The sequence below is a fragment of the Thermobia domestica genome, chromosome 1 (assembly GCF_964235325.1).
Source record: "Thermobia domestica chromosome 1, izTheDome1.hap1.1, whole genome shotgun sequence".
Classification (NCBI taxonomy): domain Eukaryota; kingdom Metazoa; phylum Arthropoda; class Insecta; order Zygentoma; family Lepismatidae; genus Thermobia; species Thermobia domestica.
Genome location: NC_137454.1, coordinates 295679008 through 295704397, shown reverse-complemented (window position 1 = coordinate 295704397; position 25390 = coordinate 295679008). Strand labels below are relative to the sequence as shown.

The 25390-nt window shown below is 34.3% G+C and overlaps 1 protein-coding gene across 1 annotated transcript in view; it reads right to left on the bottom strand.

Annotated features, from left to right (window-relative positions):
* Positions 1-557: 557 nt before the first annotated feature.
* LOC145661515 (uncharacterized) overlaps positions 558-25390 on the bottom strand; it is a 113928-nt gene continuing 89095 nt past the window's right edge. Inside the window, exons 10-16 of the mRNA XM_081726834.1 lie at positions 24674-25073; positions 18219-18311; positions 12402-12609; positions 10148-10299; positions 9545-9754; positions 7806-7956; positions 558-2092 (exon numbers count right to left, since the gene is read on the bottom strand). Of these exons, the coding sequence (XP_081582960.1) occupies positions 1173-2092; positions 7806-7956; positions 9545-9754; positions 10148-10299; positions 12402-12609; positions 18219-18311; positions 24674-25073 (2134 nt within the window). The 3' untranslated portion in view covers positions 558-1172. The remainder of the gene's footprint in view (positions 2093-7805; positions 7957-9544; positions 9755-10147; positions 10300-12401; positions 12610-18218; positions 18312-24673; positions 25074-25390) is intronic.

Here is a 25390-nt window from a genome sequence, read left to right as displayed (position 1 = left end):
GTATTTGATTTATTATGAATTAGCCATCAAATTACTAAAACATGAACAGCATAGGATATGTGTAGATGTGCTGTTATAATCGTCACAATCAGGTCTTCACTAACATAGAAAAAACTTCATTCGTGCTGCTCTGCTTTTCGGGGGAAGTTAACTGCAATACACAGGAGTGATAGAAGGTCTAGGTGAAACTGCGCAATGCCAAAAGATGCCATCGCAGCTGTACGAAGGTGCAATGTCAAAGCGACAAACTTCCTCTATCCACAGCTACACTCATTGTTCATGTCATGTTGACGGGAGATAATCACACTATTTTCCATTGCAGTGCTGTGCATTTGAAGATTCATTTTCGTATGATTAATTAGTACAGCCTTTTTATTTATTTCTTATACTATTCCAAAGTTTTACTGAGAAGCGAAATTTTAAACAACGGGGGGAATCGTAACAGAATGTTTAATAATAAGAAACTAAAAGACGGTTTATATTAAAATAAAAGAACTTATTCATGACAATAATTTCTTAAATATTTTGTTCAATGTTTTAAATATAGGTACACCATGAAAACTTTTACACATTCTTTTTTACAAAGATTCAAGAGAATGGAAGTAAAATATTGGTCAACGCAAACAATATACAGGATTTTAGTAATTAAATATATATTGACTTTTGTTAATAATGATATTGCTTTACCTGCAAGTACCTGTATTGCTCCAATAGATTCCTTCCCATAAGGAAGTAAATTGAAAATATTCTTTGGTTTAACGGAAACGGAAAAAGTTGAAGAAAGAACAAAAACAAGAAAAGCAAGAAATACAATTTTTACAACCTTACTCCAGAATTATGTTTTCTTTTTTCATCATGTTACAATTTATCATTAATTACTTCAGTAATTTAATTCCACTAAGAATGATCTTTCTCTTAAAAAGAAAATTACGATTCTACACAGTCATATTGGATCTAAATTGGTTTGTAATACTATTCAGGATAGAATACTATCATGAAAGTAAATAATTAAATTCTATTTCTAAAAGAAACATCACAAACAATACAATGATGACAAGCATTAGAAATGAGTACTTTGGAAGATTTCCGTGCAGGTAAGAGCATCAGGTCTGACGTAGCTTTGGTGTTTTGAATAAAAACAGTTATCAGAATTGCAGCTCGCAATTCCAAGTTCATTGGAATACGTTATCTGTTCCTCGAACTACAATACCTGTTTTATTCACTGCCGTATTGAAGTTCATGAATACTGGGGTAGGACTCCCACTATTTTGTTCTTGGAGATGCGGATGGCTCGAAGGGGGTGAGCGGGAGCTGGAGCTAATGCCAGAGTCACTAGACTTTTCACTGAAACACCTACCGCTCTCACAAACTACGCTAGTCGCTTGGTGTTCACTGCATTTCAGTTTTTGATTCTCACAGACATCACTACAACCCGATCCATTATGACACGTACTAGATGATGATGATGAAGTATTGTTACCTGACTGCGCTCCGGGATCAGAAGAAAACGTTGGACATTTCGAAGACTCTAAAGCTTTCCGATATTTTAAGCTGACACTTCCATTTTGGTTGCTGATCGTAGTTTCCAACTTTCCTTTGAACTGATCGTATGACTCATAATTATACAATGGTCTATGAGTAGTATTAACACTTGCACTATGGTCTATAGCTGATGTAACTGGAATGTTTGGAAGAAAATTTTGCAGTTCTTCTGAGGTTAGATTATTGACACAAACGGCAATTTCGTTTGTATCGTTAGTGTAGTTTTTTTGAAGCGACGACGAAGCGCTGTCTAAATTATTTGGAAGTTCAATATTTTCACTACATGCAACACCTTCATCCGATTGATTCAGCGCGTACTGAGTCCCACTTTCCGCTTGACCACAATCTTGATCGCAAGATGTCGAGGAGGCTGCGTGGCTCGACTGAGCTTCCCCTTTTAACAAACGATCATTCGATGCATAACATCCTGAGTCTCTAGGCAAATGCGTTCTTTGGAATGACTTATGAGATACTTTGGAAGATTCAGACTGACTGGCAGAGCCGTCGGTACTGGAAGCCGGGTCGTCCTCAGTCTCTGGGGAATCTGGAGCTGCAGAAGAAACATAATTATGTAAATATTATATTTTCACCATGATCAAACGTATTTGTAAAAATGTATGCAAAATCATAGAAAAAGCTACGTATGTTATTTTGAAATGCTCCGAACTTTCAGTAGAGTTATAATTTTATAAATCATTTAGACTCATAAAAACTCTTGTATTAATATTGTACTTGTAAAAAGAAACTTTCAAACAGAAAGAAACAAGAAACATGTATATTCTGAAACATGGGTCTATATATGAGGACTGGTATATTCGTAGCCTCACTGAATTGCAGCAGCATCACCATAGAGCATATAGTATGTTAATGCATCATGTCCAGAAAAAAAAAAAAAAAAAAAATTCTTTCTTATCTTTGGTGTCCAAAGTAACCATCTCTATTCCAGACATGAACAAATTTTAGCAGAGTGCTTTCACACACTTCTTCCAAAAGGTATTTCTGCCGAATGTGATTCACAACCACTTGGGTCGACATTGGATGACAAAGCACCATAGCATGCCCCAGTGAAGAAAGACTCAAAGTACGGCCGACCAAACTATGTACCTAAACACAACATAACTGACGACAGCACTTCAGATAGCCTGGAGAAGTTGTAATTCTAATTGGGCTAGTACTTGGGATATTCTACTTTAAAGTTTATTTTTCCAAGTTTTTAGAAATCTCTACTTCTTTAGGGAAGAGATATCGATCTATGGTTGCTCTTTTTTCTTATTTTGATGACAGCTATTGTCCCTTCAATTTATTATAATAGTCACGAAAATATCATATATATATATATATATATATATATATATATATATATATATATATATTTCTGTTCATCACAGGTGCTCCTATATAGTTTAATTTTTCGCGGCTTTTCTGCGTATTTTGAAAAATAAAAAAATTGCAAGTAGTATTACCATTTAAACAGCATTACTGTGCCAAAGTTGATTATGCTCAGTGTGAGTCACAACATGAAATAGTGAAATAAGTGTGTTCTAATTATTAATTAATTAATTTATTGATTATCTATAGTTGCTTTTTTTTTCGCCTCAAGTGTTTGATATCAAGAAGTTGATTATCGACGAAGTACATCAAGGTGACTATAAAACCAGAAACAAGTTTTCCCACCTCATCACACTACTACTTGTATAACATGTTTCTTAGATGCTGGATTGCGAGGAGGAGTCACACACTACGATAATCTCGAGGACTTCCCATTTGGGGAATTTTGAAATATGATGTAAAAATCCGCGCTTTAGAGCATTTCCGGGGTAGAGGATAATCACTGTAGTGGTTTTTCTGTACCCTAACATATTGGAGGGAATTCCCTAGAGCTTTGTGAAACATCTGAGGACATAAAAGAGCGGTGGAGGACATATGGAATATATTTTAAGTTATGTTAACTAGTTATTCTTCCAATCCTTTGGCTCGTTATACACTAAAAGTTGTAATTGTTGACGTTTAACTTTTTTTTTTTTTTTAAAAAAAGAAAAGTTTGCTAACCAGCTAACTTGTGTTTACAAAAATATAGTGTTAATTTTCAAATCTAAAAAAAGGTTATGACGTTTGTCTTAGCAATAAACAACATGTTCATGTTGCCTGCATATTAGAGCCATCTATTGATATCAGTCAGGCAGCGCATGTAGTGAAGCGGCGTGCGTTAACTATTAGGAATTAGCATAACTCACAGAGTAGAGCATTTTCCTTTTACTCGTACAATAACAAGGATTGTGCTAAAGTGCTGTTCATCAGTTTTCCTATTTGTTTCACACTTTATAGCTATATAAGAGGAGCTTCACACTTTTTATTTTCCAGTTCTCTTGAACTGACGAACTGGTCACACGTTCACGAACTTCTCAAACGTTACGTGTTTGTGCGGTTACTAAGTGCAATATTTTTGAAGAGACAGAGACCATGGCAGAGATTCAAGCGATTTTAATCATTAAAAAGTAGGAAAACTAAAAATTTTTGGTCAAAAAGTAGGAGTAAGTAGTAGGATCATTAGTATACATCCTTCTTGCACACACTTACAGACTTGAACTCCTTTTTTAAGAAATGTGACGTGATTTCATAATTTATATGATGTTTATTAATTGTTATGTTTGCCTAGAAGCTATCAATTCTGGCTACTTTTTGTTCTGGAAACGCATAAATAACTTTATACGCTGCTTCCTCATTTGATGATTCTACATTATTATTTAATCCTTCTGAAAAAAAAACTGAGATTTTCTTATTTTGGAGTTTCTTCACTCATTTTAGTGAAATATGGCTATAGAAAATGTTTCATATAGGTTATCGAAACTTAAGCTGCTTTTAAGAACATGTCTGGTCAAGGCACTTTCAAAAAGCCATCTTCTATGGCCTTCTGATAAAATTTCTCATTCCATGCAAGAGAAAAGACTATGCTTCAGTTTTTCCTTTCTCTCGAGTTCAAGTCCCATAATTATGTACCGAGATTAAGGAAGACAGTAATGATGATAATGAATGAAATGAACAAAGTAGAAGAAAGCGGAAGGGATCCGAGAAAATCCACGCACACGGTGTTTGTCCACTACAAAACTCACCTAGTGTGAACTGGGATCGAACCAGGATCCCACGCACCAGAGATCAGAGCTCTACCACTGAACCACCACACCATCTTTTCCTTGTTTTTGATTCTATTTTCAGTTCAATTCTGAACTCTTCATATGAACTTGGAAAGTTTTTCTGAATAAGTTTTCACCGACTTCAAACTGAATTTACTAAGGAGATAATGTATTAATTTTACGTTTAATACGCTGTTATATAAAACAATAAAGAAATAAAGACACACCTTCGCTAGCATATTTGGTTTTATTTAAGCGTCTATAATTTCAATGTCCGAATGACATTGAAAAGTGGCTCCTCTTTCTGAAACTGCTTCGGAAACTTTTCAAATGGTACCGATTGATATACTAGAGAAAATGCATCCCCCCCCCCCACACACACACATTCTAGTGTCACTTACACTGATCATTTTATTTTAACTTTTGTTCTAGTTACGGAACTCTGAGATGCAATATATTTTATTGCTGGTCACTGCGTTGAAACCAGTGTTAGGATTTTTAGAGGAAATGCTCCTTTGCTCGACCTGTTTCTCAGATTGTAAAAGTGTGTTCCTACATCGTTCGGCCACTTGAAAATGACTACTCTACGCACAATCACTTGGGGGAAAAAAAGGAGCATTTTAACAAGATGGTGCGAAAACTCACATATCCAACCAAATTATGGCCTGTATTAACGTACTATTTTCCAACTGTTTGTCTGCATGTCTGTGCAGAGCACTTTAAGCACTTATTAGAATATTACAAGTCAGTGGATTATGTTAGTTTCTATGTAACCTTGTGTACATGTGTACTGATTTTACGTGGGCGATAATATAGTTGTTCTAGTAGAATAATAATAATAATATCTAACATCGGATATCGCGGCGCCTGTGTAAACATGTTTTCAGTAAAACTCCTAATTCTTGATACATTTTCTATCGCATTTGTAATTTTCTCTTCTAGTTGATTGATAGTTCAAGGGTTGTAGCATAAAACTTTACTTTCAAAGCTTCCAATAAATACTGTAAAAGTTACAGGGTAAGTCCGGCGATCGAAGAGATTACATGCCTTTGCTGAAAGCCTGTTATTGTGAACATTGTATTAATATGCGCCATACTTTGTTTCAGGGTGGATTGATTTAAATCTGTCTGATTTAAATCACGATTTTAATCAAGATTTAAATCACTTGATTATTTTAATAAAAATCGTTGATTTAAATCAAATTCCGAAATGAATTAAGTTAAAGTGAAACTAAGTAAAATCCCGTTTCTCTTCTGTTATTTCGATTATGGAAGATAATAATCATAATACAATGAGACTCAATGTATGTAAGCACAGTATGAAAACAAGTATTATGTAGGGAACGATCAGGGAAAATCCCGTTTGAACGGGTTACGGGTGAACCCTGCTTTCTTCTCTTTGTAACACAGGGTTTTGAAATTTCTATTTCAACAGGGAAATCACCATGGACATTTAAGATGAAAATTCTTTCGTGTTCACGTCTATTTGTTTGTTTCCAGATAATAGGGGCGTATCTAGAGGGGTCCGATCCCCTCTCCTAAACAAAACAAACAAAAAAAAAAAAAAAAAAAAGAAAAAAAGAAAGAAAAGATTTTAAAATTTTGGGCGAAATTTATGTACTAAAGACATAGAAGTTCCTCGGGATAGTAATACGACAAATTTTGGATGCGTTAAAATATCGAATAATACTTTTGATAAAGTGGATACTTGACCCCATTGCAGAACATGCGCGATCTGCGATGTGATAGCAGAAAATTTGCCGCGCCTGTGCAGGAAAAATTGCCAGAGGAAATAAAATAGCCAACAGAAAAGTATAAAAACGTGCCTGCTATGTATAGATGTCTTAAATGCACGGACAACTCGCATTTGAACTGTTTTTCACGTCACATAAAGCATATTTTTAACAATCACAAATGTTTCTTCTGCTGGAACTGATCTTGATTTTTTTTTATTTTGGAATTCCTGCAGAAAATTTTTGACTTACAAAAGCTCATCGCATAAAGACAAAGAAAGTTCTGCCATCAGCTAATGTATAGGATCAGAAAACGATATTCACGAAGTAATTAAATATCGACTAAAAGCAGGGAATTCGTGTTATTATTCAGTTCAAAATCTCTTATCGTCGCGAATTGTGTCGAGGAATTTGAAGCTTTAAAATATATAAAACGATAATTATGCCTGTTGTGCTGTATGGTTCTGAAACATGGTCGCTTACGCTGAGGGAAGAACGCAGACTGAAAGTATTAGAGAATAAAATTCTGAAACGAATATTCGGAACCCAAAGGAACGGAAATGAGGAATGGCGAAAACTTCATGATGAGGAACTGCATAATTTATACCATTCACCAAACATTGTTAGGGTCATCAAATTTTGGATGCTCAGTTGGGCAGGACATGTAGCGAGAATGGAAGAAAGTAGGACCCCTTTCAAAGTTTTAACTGGAAGTCCAATCGGAAAACGACCATTAGGAAGACCTAGGCACAGATGGGAGGACAATATTAAGATGAATCTGCAGAAATAAGAATACAAAATAGAAACTGGATTCAGTTGACTAAAGATAGAAGTCAGGAGAGCTTTTGTGAACATGGCAGCATTAAACCTCCGGGTTCCATAGGTCATAGAGTGAGTTAGTTAATTTTAGGCGAAATTTATGTACTTTATATGTATTTCGTGCCGCTAGCTAGTTCCAATTGTTTAAAAATATGCCCCTGCCAAATATCAGTAACTTTCGTGAAAAGAAAAGTGTCATGTTGATATACATTGCTGTACTTTTTCCTTAATGCTTAAGAAACATTGTTTGGGATTGAAATAGGTTAACAATTGGAAATTAATTCAATATTAAAATCCAACACTTTCACTTAAATGGCATAATTAACATTTAATACTAATTCCTAATGTTTTTCCTTCAGTTCGCGACTTGTATTATACGAAGAAAAAGATTTGATTTAAATCAAAAAAATCGATTTAAATCAAAAAAATCAACAAAAATGATTTTTTTGAAAAAAATCATGATTTTTTTCCACCCTGCTTTGTTTCGATGTGTGAATGGTTGCACCATCTTGTTGCTACTAAATAATAAATAAATAATAGTAATAATAGAAATACGTTTACAAAGAAGCACAAGTACTTACAATCATAATCATGAAGAAGCTCTACTGCTGTTAGAATTTTGGCACGGTGTTCAGGATTCGAAATTCCAAGATAATCCAGGTCTTCACCTTCTAAATCTTTAAACAGCTCTACGTCTTCGTAGCCATTCAAAACAAATACTGATATGTGTTCCTAAAGAAAAATAAAATAATATTCAGAATAAGTATCGCATTTAAGAAAATTAAATATTAGCAACCAATGTGTTTCACAGTAAAATGATACATCGTAAAGTAAAAAGTATATCTAAGTTATATAATGAGAAGCATTATCTCATATCATCTCTTTGTCACCTAAAGGGGCGTAACAGATAAACTGAAAGCAATATATTTGTTTACGTTTGCTTTGAATAAATGTTATTTTTATTCGAAAGTACACAGCTGGTCATTAAAAATGCAACGTCATGAAGCGCTCATTAGCAGGAATTCCGCTTGTCTACAGCAACAGGATCCGTGTCTGAAGATATCATAGCAACAGCCTGGTGACGTTTGGATCCTGCATAGCTATATGCCTTTGTATTACGTAACCACTCGAGTTCAATATGTATTGACGGTCATTTATAAAGCCAAGAGTACATCGATAATATGTTGGATCCGGTTATGCACCCTCTACTGCAATTCCTACATGGAGCACCTTCCCGATACCCGGTACGTAGCACACAACGTCCTATATTTTCTCGATGGTCATGATGTTCTACTGCTTTCTTGGTCGGCGTGTTTTCCCTGAACTCTCCCCGACTGAACCGTCTAGTCCATGACTGCACAACAATTCGTATACTAGAGATCTCCCCTAATTTTACAGTTATGAACTTTGACATGTCACACACCATTCCCCAGGACATCAACGGTATCAGCCTCTCTATGTCTCGTTGTGTCGCAGCCATTCGGAACGCTCATGGTGAATCCACGCACTATTGATTTCTGGACCATCTGCTAGGCTCTCGCGGCGCGCATAAAGAGATGTAAATGTAGTCATTTCACATAATCCTTCTATTTGCTACATTTGAGAATGTTACCTCTTCTTACTATTGATTGCATTTTTAAAGTCCAGGAGCATGTACATATTTATTTCAAATCATGATAAAAAATATATCATGCTTAACTTCCGTTTTCAGTTAGTAAGACTTAAATTCGTTTCGAAGATAATATGTATTCAACTTGAAGAATAACAACTGAGTACATCAAAGGTGAAACTCGTCTTATCCAATACTGAAAGCATAATTGAACAAAAAACTATAAAACGCAAATACATAGTATTAATTACAAACAGTTTTTTTTTTTTTTTTTTTTTTTGTTTGTTTGTTTACTTGCTTGTTTTGTGGATATGGCGAGCTTTGCATTTTTGGGCTCAGTTAGTACTTTTATTATTTTCAATTTTGGTGTCCTTATTTGCCATTCATTTCAGAATGATCTATACTGGAAAGGTTTGAGAACTAAATTAACATATTTTAAAACCTTAGAAAATGCATTGCAATAAATAGAGATATTTCATATTTATACCCTACAAATTCATTTTATTTCACTGCCAGTACAATAGAAATACTAATAAGGCTGTCACATCCGCCTATAGGAGGATCTTATATAAAACCTTAGAAAATGCAATGAAATAAACAGAGATATTTCATATTAATATCCTACAAATAAAATTAATTTTATTTTACTGCCAACACAATAGAAATACTAAGGCTGTCACATGCACCTATAGGAGTATCTTATATACTTACCTCGAGATTTATTCTCTGCAACAATTCTTCAACTGACTTGGGTTTTCCACGCTTCGAATTCCTTCTTATAGGAAACTTGTTTCTCTTTGCCTTAGGCTTCTCTGATAAAAGTTCCACATTAATAAACTTAAAGCTTCCAAGTCGGTTATGTAACCGACCTTTCCAAAGTCCACTGGGATTCATTGCAACAATATCTATTATGTCACCTCTCTGTAATTGAAAGAAATAATTGAAAATCAACAGGGGTATACGCCATCTTAAACAATGATTTTGATGAATATTGATTAAGAGGATTTGAGGATTAAGAGGATTTCCCTTCTCAAACTAAGGATTATATTAGTCTTTTTACTTGAAAGCTTCCGGGTAACCAATTAGTTGGTGCACTTTTGTTTTATTTCTAGATGGGGTAGCCTTTATCAATTACAAGATAAGACAGTGATTAAAAGACTAATAGACAGAAAACAAGTAAGTGTGTATACATAATGTATATACAGTATAATGTAATGTGATGTTAATGTGAGTATATATTTATGTATATGTATAGTATATAATGTTTACTATTTAAAACTAGTTTTAATTAATTACTAAGTTAAAAAGTCATACCTTAAACTTAAGGGCATCCTTGTCATACGGACTCGGTGTATAATCAACTAACGCTCGAGCTTTGCCAATTATAGGGAGCACAATAGTCGCGTCTGGCTCTTCAGCTGAAAGCGAGCTGTGATTGCTTCCAGCTGGAACAAGGGCTTGAGTACCTATACATACAAATAAAACAAATTAATAATATATGCATCTAGTTTCTTCACAGAAATCAGTCCAATGCGTAAAAGTGCCAAATAACCATAGAATGAGTTTCAGAAATACGCACAAAGCGAATATAAACATATGTCACTAAGTGAACTATTTAAGACTAAAAGGGTTACATGAATTGTTTCTTAGTGTTATTAACAGTTTAACTCAATGAATTCAAATCTACTATATTACAAACAATTACTAAAGTTAATCATTCAAGATTATTGAACAACTCAAATTCTATTTAAAGTTTACACACCTCAAACTCAACACTTATACTAATTAACTTAATAGTTTGAGGAGGGGGAAGGGAGAGCAGAAACAAAAGGATATTGGATTATATCCAGTTAAAATTGTTATCTATCTTCCTAAACTTCCGCCAGATATTATTATCCCACTATTCTCTTGGTCTTCCAGGCTTTTCACCGCAGACTGCCGGCTATAATTCTATGTATCACATCTATAGTTCTATGTATAATTCTATGCCGGCTATAATTCTATGTATTTCCCATGCGACCGGCATGTCCATTGTCTTATCTTAAATATTGTCCTGTAGTTATTGTAATGTTTCGCACTATGTACATTTCCCTACTTAGCGTTGTTCCTCTCTTTATGTACCAAATATTTTCTGTACAACTCACTTCAAAAATATCCTCTTTTCTTCCCTGGAAGATGGCGATCAACTTTCGTACCAATATAAACCAACGAGTATTACTTTTAACTAATCATATTAAACAGAGACTTTTTAATTTTTGTTTAACGTTCCATTATGCACCGAGGATAGGGAGATGGGCAACAATAAAAAGTTTCGTACGAAGGAGCATCATATGTTTTTCTTCATTAATCTACATTTATTTCTTTGCTGACTCCATTTTTATATTACTCGAAGCCTAAACACAATAATTAGACATATATTTCATCGTCTCTTGATATTTGACTTAGACGGGAAAAAAATGCAGGCGAGAAGGGACAGGAGTGGGAATTATACTTATTACAATAAGATGTCCGAGACATGAAATTCGGTATTTGGACTTTTCATTTAAAATAATTAGACACGTGTTTCAACGTGTTTTGATATTTGCTCTAGAAGAGAGATAAACCACGGGGAAAAAAGGTTCGGGTTACAATTTTTATAACTGGATAGCCATATCTCGAAATTCGTTCAAGTTAGAGACATGACATTAGGTATTTAGTTTTTTCACTTAAAATAATTAAAGATGTTTCAGTGTTAGTTGCTATTTCCTCTATAAGGGAAGAAAAAAACGCGGGAAGAGTCGGGGTTGGAATTGTTAAAATAAATTCCTTAAGGTTAGATGCATGAAAATTAGTATTTAGGCTTTTAATTTAAAATAATTAAAAACGAATTTTAGAGTTTTTTTTTTTTTTAACGATTTCCTTAGAAGGGAAGAAAATGGGCGGGGATTACAATTGTTATAATAAGGTGGCCCTATCTCGAAATTAATTACGATTAAAGACATGTTTATAGATATGAGCAGTACAACACCGCAGGCGGAGCAAATTTGTGGGTCTGGGAGGCGAAGACTCCAGTTAGCTGAAGGCTAGTATACCTATATAAATACATTACTTACCAGAAAATAATGAAAACATAATAAATCAAATAAACACATTACAAGCACTTGCGTTAAATACTTTACCGGATGGAGTGGGAAGAAATAACAGAAAAACAACAATTAAAGATCAAAAAAGAAGTTGTGAAGTTTTCAGTTAGGTGTTAAGCTGGAAGCCAATGTAAATATTTTATTACATAATTTGAAGTTGTGTGATTCATCTTATTCTTTTATGTGTTCAAAATCTTAATATTGTCTGGTAACTGAAAAGAAGAAGAGGTCGCTGTAACCATAATCGAGATATAACAACGCAAAAAGTGGAAAATGCTGACCTTATGAGGAGGTCAACAATAGAGAAATGGGAGGGATTACGACAGGATAATAATACATTTTTGATTTGGCTCAACTTTCTCCCTCGAGACATTTTCAACCAGTAAAATAGCATGAGGAAACCACGCAAAATATAAAACAGCACAAAAGAACTTGATTTTACTTACTGGATCCTGACCCGCTAGGTAAACTTTCAATTGAGCTGTTCGACTGAAATGCATCTCTAGCTTCTGATGTTTGCAAACTTCCATGATGGTCGGCATCTACACTTCTACTTGTTCGAAGTTTAGATATCTTCCTCTGTACATCCTGTCTCAATCCTCGCATCCTTCCCACTAAAGATACACTAGTTCGACTAGTATCTTGATCAAGTCTCTGGAAACATGAAATGATCATGTAATATTGTTCATATTGGTGAAGTCAAAATTCAAATGCTGTATCAGTAAGACACTACGTTGAACCAAACAACAGAAAAGCAAATGGTACGACATAAGCATGTATGTTATTCCTGACGGGTTTTGGAGAAGTCAACACAAAGAATCACACGTTTATAAAATAAAACAAATATAATTGTGGATGATGATGACTGAGAAAGTTACAAGCACATTCAGTGATTAAGAAAGGACAAAGTACTACAGTATTACGAAGTGTAGCCATTTTAGGGGCCTTGTGGGAAGTAGCCAGGCATAGCAATATGGTTGTAGATACCGCATATATGAGTATCATTTGTTATTTGCGACAGTTTGCGGCTTGCATGCAACCTGATGCGGTATCATTTCATTACAGGTTGAACCACGGTCCGAAGAAGCGATGTGACCGAGTGACAAAAGGGAGCCAAAGTCTTGCGTGAATATGGGCATACTTTATGGAAAGTGGTGAAGTTAGTTGGCATGTCCGAATCCATTGTCAGTATTGTCCATGCAGAGTGGAGGGTATCTGGCAGAAACAAATTCTCTTGGAGCAACACTAGCAAGAAACCTATCATGTCCGAGTGCGACTGTAGGCGTTTGGGGAGATTAGTGATCTCTAAACGATTCCAAACTCGGCAGGAACTGCTGTAGGAGCACAATGCAAGACCCAGTTGTGAAGTCTGAGTGAACCCTGCAAGAAGAACTGCATAGTGTAGGCATATTCAATCTCGTTGCCAGGGTATGCCTCAGGGTGACTGCCATACAGAAGAAAAATCGTCTATCGTGGTCGAGGGATTGCCATCACTGGACTAGAGACAGTGGCGACGCATCCTCTGGTCAGACAAATCACGATTCTGCCTCTACTCCAATGGCGGCCTTTCCAGGATGATGCGGCGGGCCGAAGAAACCTATAAAGTTGAGTGTGTGCAAAGGCTGCACAGAAGGGGGTTGTAGTGTCATGTGGTATGTATTTCGAGTGCTGATGTGGGTCCCTTGATAGAGGTGCCCAACCATATGAAGGTTGATTATGTGTCCACTCTGAATAATGAGGAAATTCCAATTTCCAATTTCCATTGGAAATACCATTTTCCAATTTCTGCGAGATAGTCACATCTCAGAATTCAGTATTAAGACGGCAACTATACCCTTCACCGAGCCAGGATTGTGCGGGCATGGTTCGCAGAACGTGAGGTGTACATCCCCCATCTCACATGGCACGCAAATTCGCCTGATTTCAACGTTATCGAGAAAATTGGGGACACGTTGGAACGGGCTGTGAAGAGGAACATCAACATCCCCCACGCTGGCTGCTCTGTGGGACCAGTTGTTCCATAAATGGGCCAAACTGGACTTGAACGTCATATTCTTCCACACTGATATAATGCCACAGAAATTCAAAGCTGTAATTCGCGCCTATGGTGATGTAACGCCTATTACCAATGAAGTACGCACTTCGTAATGTTCTGTCCGGGGTGATTATATCTGATGGATGATTCAAACTAGGACTAACCAAAACATCCGGGTAGGAAAAATCTGTAACTCTATTTTCGAATATGATCATTTTTAGTTGGAAAGAAAGAGATGCATACTACTACTGTTTGCATTACTGAAACAATGCCAACTTTTAGAGATGAAGACGGGCATACTACATTGGGAAGACAGGCTTATATAAGCTAATACGTGCATGTGACAAAGAACACATTGATGAAAAGTCTAAGGATGAGCAAATATATAATAGGAGTTCAGGGAATTACGTTTACTAAGTACTAAATGATTAATCACACTCAAAGCAAGAAATACTGGACTATCGTGTTAAAATCTGAGAATATTTTTATTAGGATAATTAAAGGTAACGGAACAGATTTTCATAAAAGTTCAAATCCACGTACAGAACTTAAAGAGGTTTTCTGATTTACAAAAAAAGTGGACTCGGCAGGGTTGATATGTTTAAAACAAAATGTTTAAAACATGTTTAAAACGAGGGCTGTTGTTTTATTCAGTTTGTTTTAAACGTTTTAAACAAATTGTTTTAAACGTGTTTTTTTTCGATGCTGGTTGGACATGTTTAAAACAACTAAAATATCAGATTGAAGAAGCTAATTTAATTTTCTAACAAACAACCCATCCTCCGCAGGGTTTTTGCATGGAGTAAATTACAAGCAGAGTTATATTCTTATTATAACAGCAATTACTGAACGAAATTCTGCACATCAGTGTGCTTATAACTAAACCAACAGAAGTTCAAGTGAAGTATTTGAACATTTCATGAGATATACACCATTGAAAAGCTTATAGACCACAAATTCCAACGAGATAATATGCGTGAAATTCCCGCCGTATTCGTAGAAAAAAAACAGACATAAAAAATCATTAAAAATATGAAAATATTGACTTTGCGGGGCCCTGGCAACCTTTGCAGTTACCTGCGCTGACAAAATGATGCTAATGTGTAGGCCACATACTTGTGACAATAATATAAGAAATGGTAGCCATTGCTGCCATTGCGTAATGAATTCGTTTTATGTAGGAAATATTTTAAAAAAAAATATGCGCAGAAAAACATTCATTGAATTAGACATTCTCTCCCCTCCCCCACCATAGTACCACGTCCATATGCAAATCATTTTTGCTGCACATATCATGTATACGAACAAGAATTATGCTTCTAGACCACTTCAGTGAAATATATCTTGTGTTATACGGGACCGTCCCGAAAATAAATGTAAATTAACCAAATTTGACCCCCTCTTCCTCTATAAACAACAAGTACACATACAGGTTACTATCATGTAGGGGACTACTTCATTGCTTCACATACCAATTTTTATGGATGTACCACACAGACGGGAGGAATACCCGCCAAAACCTGATGAAAAAAAAATTGATGAAAAAAAAAAACTTCATCCTCCCTCTCTCGGCCGTACATACGTACCCTGTATATACATAAAATGCAAGTGACGGAAAGCTTTATCTCTCAAAAATACTTTGGTACCAAATCACCTTTCTAGCTTAATTAAGGACTGAGCTATTGATGTTTGTTGTAAAAATAAATGTAATTTACGTCAAAAAACTGAAACTCCAAAAATTGGCTAACTTTGTCCCCTCCCTGCTCCCCATAATAAGCAAGAAGTACAAATCAGGGTTGGCAAAAACCATGGTTTTTATTGAAAAAACAAAAAAACCGTTTTTTTTTTTTTTTTTTTGGTTTAAACCAGGTTCTTTTGGTTTAAATAATTTGCTCTATATATTCATATCATATATGGACAGAAATAAGTTTGTTTTGCCTTGATGTTATTATGCAACTACCGGGTTATGCTGGAAGGGATCACATAAGCTTAAAGCGGAATAAAAATCGTTTCTCGAGTTACATCCGAGAGAAATTGTCCTCCATTTGAACTCGGAACCAGGACTAATTGGCCAAAAATGCGATACGTCTGCCGACTCACTCACGAAGGAATCCTGATAAAAATACGTTGTACTGATCTTTACATGCTTCTTAATATAACTGTCAAGAGTCATTTCAGAAGGACAAAAAGATAAACAGTTGCACAAGTGAAACCATTATACAGAATTACATATGGACAATTTCAAAGTACTACGGAGTACAGAACAACTAATTTAGTTCGAGTTAGTTAACAGCAACTTTTATTGGTCCAAATTAAAGAAATACAACGACTTAATTTGCATATTAGTAAGAAAAGTGAATAAAGATACGAATTATTTGAGTCCACTTTGGCTCAGACTCATTTATACATAAATAAATATCAAAGAGACTTCTCATTTCACTAAATGTCTCTCGTGGGGTCTGACCCCCCTCCCCCACACACAAAAAGTACGGCATTTCGATGTATTTTATCAATAGTAAACATTGAAACGAAACAATATTTAGAATTTTTCTTTGATTGCAATTAAATAAAAACAATAATAACAACTACAAAAAAATCACAAAACAAACATTTATAAACTTATATATATATATATATATATATATATATATATATATATATATATATATATATATATATATATATATATATATATATATATATATATATATATATATATATATATATATATATATATATAAGTTGCTTATGCAGTATAATCTTTTTGAGTAATGAATGGGGAATTTAGGTCTGAATATAATACGAATAATATACGGGAGTGAAAAGTGATAACCCACAAACGTGTGTTCATCAAGATTTTACAAACACTTACACTTTTAGGAACATTTTTCGTTTTTTGGTTTAAACCAGCCAACCCTGGTACAAATACACGATATTACCATGTAGTAACCTACTTCATTGCTTCATGTAACAATTTTTATGAATCTATCCCCCAAGAGGGGGAACGGCCCTCAAAAAACTGTTGAAAACAAAACAAAAAAACCCACGATATTTACCCTCCTCCCACATACATAAAATTCACAACAGGAAAGTTGCATCTTTGAGGAATAAATTAGTACCAAAACCATCTTGCAGCCTTAATTTGAGGTTTAAGACTGAGCCATTGAGGTTTAAAGCCCTGACACAGCAGTTGCGTCAATGGGAGTTTAAAGATGAAGAATGCAGACGACCAGTAGAACGTAACACAAAGAAACTAAACTACATATTCTGTGAACGGAGATCGGGAAAATCCCGATTTTTTCTCCGGAATTGAACATTTGGGCGGATCGAGATTAGGGAAGTTCCCGAAATTTGATCTAGCGGTTGAATATAGATGGCAAGCAGTACCTAAGAGTGTAAAAATGTAATATATATGCTTATGTAGATTATTGTTTTAAACAAAATAAACGTTTTAAACATGTTTTTTTCTTGTTTAAAACAAAGTACTTTGTTTTAAACGTTAAAAACGTTTTAAACAAAAAAAACATGTTTTAAACATAAAAAACGTTTTTTATGATTTTTTTAAAAAAAAACATGTTTTTTTTCAACCCTGGGACTCGGTACCGAGGAATTGAAACTGATTTCCTGAAAACAGATTTTGGTTCTGGAACTGCAACCAAAATTGATTGAAGTGGAAACGAAATTACAAAGAAAAGTGAAAGAGAGTTTGTAACACGCTGTAGATTATCCTCTTATTTCACGGTGGCTTATCATCATTATTTGTAGCTTGTAACGATCTTTAGTTAACGATGTTTTCAAATGACGATGTCAAAATGCTTCTTGGTTCTCTTCTAGAACACCGAATTATGATTTTCGGTGTTGTGAACAGAAGCGAAATGTATTTCAGTTCTTTTCCCGAAGCACAGTAAATTAAAACGTTTCTTTAGGTTCCGGGACCGGAGCCCAAAACACTTTAGATTCCGTTACCATTAATAACGCTAATTTCTATTTTATATAATTAAATTGACTTGTTGCTGGTTTCTTTATGACATTTTTTTTAAATCACTAAGAGGAGCATTGGGTACTAGAATATTATTATGATTAAATAATAAAAATGACTTTAATTGTCCAAAAGTGATGTGATGCAATAATTCATATTTTCACGCTTACAATGTACTGCCAATGTAAGGCAGAATAAACTTTAATAATTGTGAAGCAGCAACACTATAAACGAATAAATTCCCAATACCTGTTCAAGGTCGTCCTGGTCTTCATAATCAGAACTTTGACTAGCTGACAAAGCTTCTTCGCTACCTGCACTCACACTAGCACTGCTTCTTTCCTGCCAGAAAAAGATTTCGACATCAATATTATCAATAGAAACTTCTAACTTGTATCATATACATGTGATCGAATCTACTATTTAAAATAAATTCGTTCCAACCCGGAAACTTAAAACTGGATTAGTTACAAGCATATCTTGTCATAGGTAATTTGTTTGTATCATTTACCAAACGAAATTATCGATATTTCCTTTATGCCCAATCTTGACAATACACTTAACTGTTAGTGTTTTTAATTACTTTATTTCAGAGTAATTAATTAGTGCATATGCTAACATTAATAAATAAATAAAATATTTCGAAAAAAATCAATGTTAAAATAGTGCTGTATTTTATTTTGAAACTTTGTACTATAGATATGAACTGAATATTCTTTATTTTATATATTCACACATTAATGAATTTCACGTACACGAAAATCAAAACAAACCAAGAAGACAGAAAATCAAATATCGAATTCTAATTTCAACTAACTCACAATACAAACATTGTAAATAATTTCATATTAGCTATAAACTCATGATATTAAATATAAATAGAAGTGATTCCCCATTTATATCTGTAAATTTCTCCAATTAGGACAAAATAATTGGTGTACAGGTTAATTAAACAAGACACTAAATATCTACTTATAGAAGCTATAGGGTACATATGTTTAAGGCCATATCCAAAGTTTTCAACTGAAATCTTTCTCCGTATGTAACATGGTGAAATTCGTCGGGAAATAATATGGAAACTATTTAATCGTATGTAGTTTAAAATTTCTCCAGATGTTAACCTATTTCAACATTATATGTTCACTTTTTTTTTTTTTTTTTTTTAAATTTTTAAACCAGCTTACATAGTTCATTAATGTTAATTTTGATAAAGAAATATGACAGCGCTAGAGACGACATAAATATACACACATATGCAATATTGGTGAATGTTCGACTTTACTTTTCCTAGTCATCAAGGGTGCAGCCAGACACAAGTTCTTAGTTCTTGACTGATCCTCACAAAGTAGTAGGAGGAAGAAAACAAGTTGGGGAACACAGTAGTTCAGCACCCAGTCTGAGAAAGGTGGGAGATAGGGTTTGGAAAAGGAAGGGGTGGAGGAAGCTAGACTAGTTACTACCCGAAATCAGAAACCTTATCATACATACATATATATAATCGAATTGATGTTTGTTTCTATACTCATCAGTTTAGTTGACCATTTTATGGTCAACATGGAAATGGAACGAAATTTAAAAGAAAGAAGAAGATGCGTAATACAACGTTTCTCAAACTGGGTCTGCAGATTATACGTAGTCCTCGAGGTTTGTTCTTGTAGACCTCTTTGATTAAATATTAGTTCAAAAAAGAATAAATAAATAAAATTCAAATGAATTCCGTATTACACACTATAGTTGAGGATCTCGAGCAGTGCAATAATTTTATAATTTAGTAAGACAAAGCTTGCACATATTCTAATAGCTTCCGCAAATATAAAAATTAGCCTTTCTTTTGAATGAAACGTACTCTCAATGCTGCACAAATGCAGACATTATTTGTAACAACTATGACGTAGAGCAATAAAATTACAATTTTTCTTTTTTATATATATAAAATCAAATTTCCAAACTTATTTCTTAAAATATCAAAAGATTCTTAAGGAAATCTTTTAATGAACGCTCTACATTAAATATTATAAATTAATTTTGGATAAGTATTTTAGTAGAAATCTCTATTACTATAAACAATTTTTTTGTAAAACCACTTCTACTCATTCGAATGCATCTTAGGAGGTAAAGGCCGCCACATTAAATTTTCTCGCTTTAATTTCTATGGTGCAGTTATTATTGAAATACGATCAAAATCATAAGGTGTTTCCGGTAAACTTCATACGAAGAAAACTCACCCTCAAAAGTAAATTACCCCTTTTGGATTGTTTTAATCAGAGATGATATGCCATGTATTAGGGTTATTAACGAAATATTTGTTTACAAAATATAAACAAAATTGTAGGAGTCGTATTTGAGGGAACTGAAAAAGAAGAAAAAGGGATAGAAAAACCCATCACAAGAAATTTTCTTTGTGGATTTTTTATATTTACATATAAAATAACCTGAATCGCTTTTGAAAAAAAAATCGTCTAAATCGCTCACCTCCCAAGAATAAACTGGATAATTTGCCATGTCTATAGAAGTATCGTATAGAAGTATTTCAATTATAGACATCAAAGAATATCATAGTGAAGTAAAAAAAAATAATCACCAAGGAATCAGGGAAGGAAAAGAAAGTAACGGGAAACTCACTAATATGAACTTTGTTTACTACTTTGCAGCATAATCATGTGGTTAGCGTACAGAGTTGCCGCGGAGGACAAGGGTTGAAATCTTTCCTTGCACTATCTTTTTACGTTTAGTTTTGCCATTCGATTAAAACATTGTTGGAGAACAGCTGAAAACTTCAAATGCATGTGAGATATTGTCAACTATTAAGATCAAACAAATAATGTTAAATTAAAGTAATACCTAGAGACACACAAAGTATGAAGAAAAATAAAAAAATATGAAAATCGAAAGACCAAAATATGAATGTGTAAGTAAATACTTTCTAGAAGACAGACTAGTAGGTTTACACAATTATTTCAATAAAAGCTGAAATTAATAAATTTAAACAAAATTTCTAGTTTGATGTCCCATGAGTATGCTCTTTAGACTAAAGATGACTAATGATTAATGGTTATTAATTAATAATTCGTGCATTAAGAATGTGGGAGGGAACGTGAAAACCCTGAGAAAACCCAGACACAATGTTGTCCACCACAAACTCGCGTGGCCGGAGATCGAATTAGAAACCCCTTGCACCAGACTTAAGTGTTCTATTACAGAGTCATTCCGATTAATGATTATGCCCTCTTTCCGATTAACGATTATCGTTCTATATACGTGGTAAGTCTGTAAATTCGTCCAGTGCCTATAAATAAAAAACAACTGGAGATAAAAGGATGAAATAAAAACGGAGATACGAAAATGTCAGGTAATTAATAGTGGAGGATTTTGCTTGTCTCTCAGGATACTTGAACAGAGGATCCTGGGGGTTACTCGAAACTTTCTGTGGGCCTGTAGTGGCCACTTATTTCTCTACACAATGAGTCCCAATGAGCGAAATATTTGAATATTAGGTGGTTATTATCTAGCTATATGCAAATTAAATCGATGTTGTCTGTTACCTTATTATGAAAAAAAAAATGCTAACCGTTTGAAATGACTTTCTGAACATAGTTAGCACTTGGCTCGAACTGGGTTTTTATCACTTTCATTATGGTGAGAAGAAGAGGAGTCTACGTTTATATCAAAAGTAGAGTTCCTCACGAGCCCATCATATTAGCATTTGAAACTTGGAATATGAACTCCTTATTAAACCTAAGTTGGTATGTCTAGCATTTGCGAAACTTGCTCTTCTAACGGGGAAAAGCAGAAGAGAGAGCAATTTATATAACATGTTTGTTAATATATAAAAATGTTCTCCTGCGATGAACAGGTATTTCAGCTAGTCTATCTGTGTTGCTCACTGTATAAGAGTATACACTATAGACAAAGAAAGTTGTAATAGTTTAAAGGAAGTTTATGTGTTCTCAATTACTATGTTGAATATACATGATATGTGTTCTAATTTTCTTAGAAGTGTACAGACATATTGCTTGTCAATTAAATTCTATATGTATTTGGAAGTCCATATTTGTGTTGAGTGCAAAATCTTTGAAAATGAAGGTTTTGCGAGTTTAGAATGAAGCAAATTGAAATATAAATTTTGATACACAACGTGGTAATTAAACATTTGTTGAAATGTTTTGGTTGCATTAAGAAAATATTCTTTGAAAAAACATTCTTTCAAGTGACTAACAATGTGTCAGTGAGAAAAACATATTTAGAACTTCTTTGTTCTTGTGATATACAAGTGGACTTTTTTTTTTTTTTTTTTTTAAAGCACAATTTTACGTTTATTGTTTTCATTATTTTGTGCACCCTACTTTCTTTGTGTCTTTTACATTTTGTATAGTTCACCAAATTGCTTTTCTTTTTCCTTGCAGTTATGAATGTTAATGGCATTTTTAACGGCAATATTACTACGTAGCTAATTTTCTTATTTGTTGGAATGTCCTATTCAAGTATGAACATACAGAATTATTATTTAAGTATAAACATCCAGAAGTTTACGAACGTAAAATGAAAAGCATATTTCGGTCAGAAATACAGTCAAGCTCTAAATATTACAGGTATGCGAAACGGAGGAAAAGAAGATTACACAAAATTAGGATGGCTGGTCCTGGCAAACGTAACACCTGCGTGATTAAGGCGAGGTTTATCAGTCCACCTACATCAAGTTCTCCAAGAGGTAGTTTAATATACCTACTGTCTACTGTTGTGACTCGATGTGTATTCGATTTCACTTATGTTGTTTCGATGATTAGAGTGTAGCATACCTTTCCAGCACCGAGGCTATATGAGATGTAGACCCACAAGAGCCCGAACTAGAGTAATGGGTTCAAATTCCAAAGCTGTCATGTCAGGAATTAAACCCAGAACCTCGTGCAGCAAAGTCGAGCGCCCAAGCTACTATAGCAGCGGAAAGGCGTGACTGAGATTATTTAACAACGTCTTACGATTATATTCCGAGAACGAGTGAGCCTTCTACATAGTATGTGTCCCTTCGTGTATAAGACAAAATCCGAAACAATATGTATATATATTTAATAATTTAAAATGATAAACGATAGTATTATCTTATTCGTTTGAAAGTTTATTCTTTTTCATTATTACGTTTCTAGAACAACATTATTTTATTTAATTACAGTTTCCACTCATAAGTTTCATAATACATTTTCAGACCAAAGAATGATTAAAGTAATTTCGTTGTGATACATAAAAATTAGAATGTAAAACCACTCTTTAAAAATAATAAGAAAAAACTTCTTTCTATAGTTGTGCAAATACTGTGGTTTACCATGTTTTTCGTTCCTTAGCAACAAAATCTACTATCTTCTATGCATTATATGGTTTTGGTTGTCTCAACATTTAAACCGAGAGAGACTGACTGCCAATTTGCTAGTTTCTGAGGTAGACGATTCTTTTAGCATGAAGCGTTTTTGGTATAAATTACGTTTTTGTAGGTCCCATAGGATGATGTAGAAATCTATTCTTTACAGAAATTTTGCTGTAGGTCTCGCGGCGGTTTTCTTGTTAAAAAGAAGTAACTCGCCAGGGACGTACACAGGGGGTGAGTCCTTCGTCTAAACCCCCCAAAATCCTGATTCTTCTAAAAAAAATTTGCGTACTTGTAAGGGCGACTTTATTAAGTTTAATATCATTTGTCCTCATATTGAATTTGCCCCTCACCCCACCCCGGAAAAGCTTCCGATTCTCCCGGAAATAAATTCTTGTGTATGTCCCTGGATAGGATGAATCATGTTACCAGGAAGAGCAGAGACTTTTCAAATATTCTTGCTTTTATCCTGCTGATTTCGATGGATTTTTCATAAAATGCTCCTTGGTTTGGCTTCAATAAAGCTAACTGGGCAAGATCATACTTTAGGGAAACGAATTGGCAGTGAAACGAGAAACAAATCGAGTGAAACAGATGGTTAATCATTGTGGTCTATTTGTTGTTATGATGTTGCATCTAATCCTATGTCGGTCTTTTTAATAGTTCTAGATCAAAAATATAAATCATATATTAAATTTGCGATTTAATAAATACCATATTCTCCTGCATTATAGATATTTTTCATCAAAACAAAATTATATTGTGCGTTCAGTAATATTATCGTTCAATTTCCACCTCTGTCTGCGACAGAAATCCGGGGAAAAATGAACCAGACATAAATGGAATTTGTAAGGATCTAGGTTCATCTTTTGGAATTAGTTTTTTTACAGGTCGTCTAGGTTTCTATAACAAGGACTGTGCAAAACTGCTCAATTCGATTACAGTTTCAAAGCACTTTTAGTTGGAAAACAAACTTTAAAGACCCTTAACCTGCATATAGTTAACAGTAACAATTAGAATAGTAATACAAGTATATATATTCATAGGAATAAGTGTGCACAATAGCCACAAAAGTAAATTAAAGAGAAAACAATTTCATTAACAACACAAAGTAAAGGACAAGTGTAGAATTCCACAATATCTCTAATCGATGTAAAAGAAAGAATCCGGTGACGCAGCATAAACCGATGCCGAAAATGATCTCCACGCAGGTCGAAATAACCAATTAAACAAAGGAAGAGTTACAAGATAAGCCACGATTGTCAAGAAACTAGAAACTTTGCCATTTGTTGATCCTAGCTCATCATACTTTAACTAGCTCGCATTCTATCACATGTTCAGCACTTACCGCATAACTGAAAAGTCTATGAAATACTCGTCCCTTTCCACTGGAAGCAACTGCAGGATAGCTAGTATCCTGTTCTGACCGACTTGTTTCCACCGAAACCGTGGACAAACGAGATCCAACACTTTGTACATCTGAGCCTGCATAATCACCGCTTTCCCTGGAGTGCGCTGAAGGAAGATTGCTCTTAGGAATATAACCTGGACCAGGCCCCGTCGGTGTTAAAGTGGCCGGCAGTAAGCGACCGCCTGGTCCGTTTGGAAGACCCATCTCCATTGGAATTCCATCCACAACTTCTCCCAACCACGATCCTTCTCTTGGTATAGATATATCTCCTGCACTTCTGAGTGATATCACACCTTCGCCTCGTGGTTCGTTGCGAATGTTCAACGTAAAGCAAATTCTGGAAAGATAATTATACACATTAATGTCACTAGAAATAAAATGAAATTTCACTTGTATTTCGCATGTAAAAATAACATATCTACAGATAGTGAGGCAAGAACTACAAGTTAAAGACATTATTCTCAAAAACAACAAAATCAAAAAGATGGTGTTCAATCCTTCATGATCAATGAAGGTGACTGTTAAGATATTCGTCTTGCCTACCATTATGGCTATTTTATTGTGTAAATTGTAGTTATCCAAATGTATCCGTATCTTATTTAAGGATCAATTCAAGGAAAACAGTAGATAGTGGAACCCCAAAGACCCAAAATT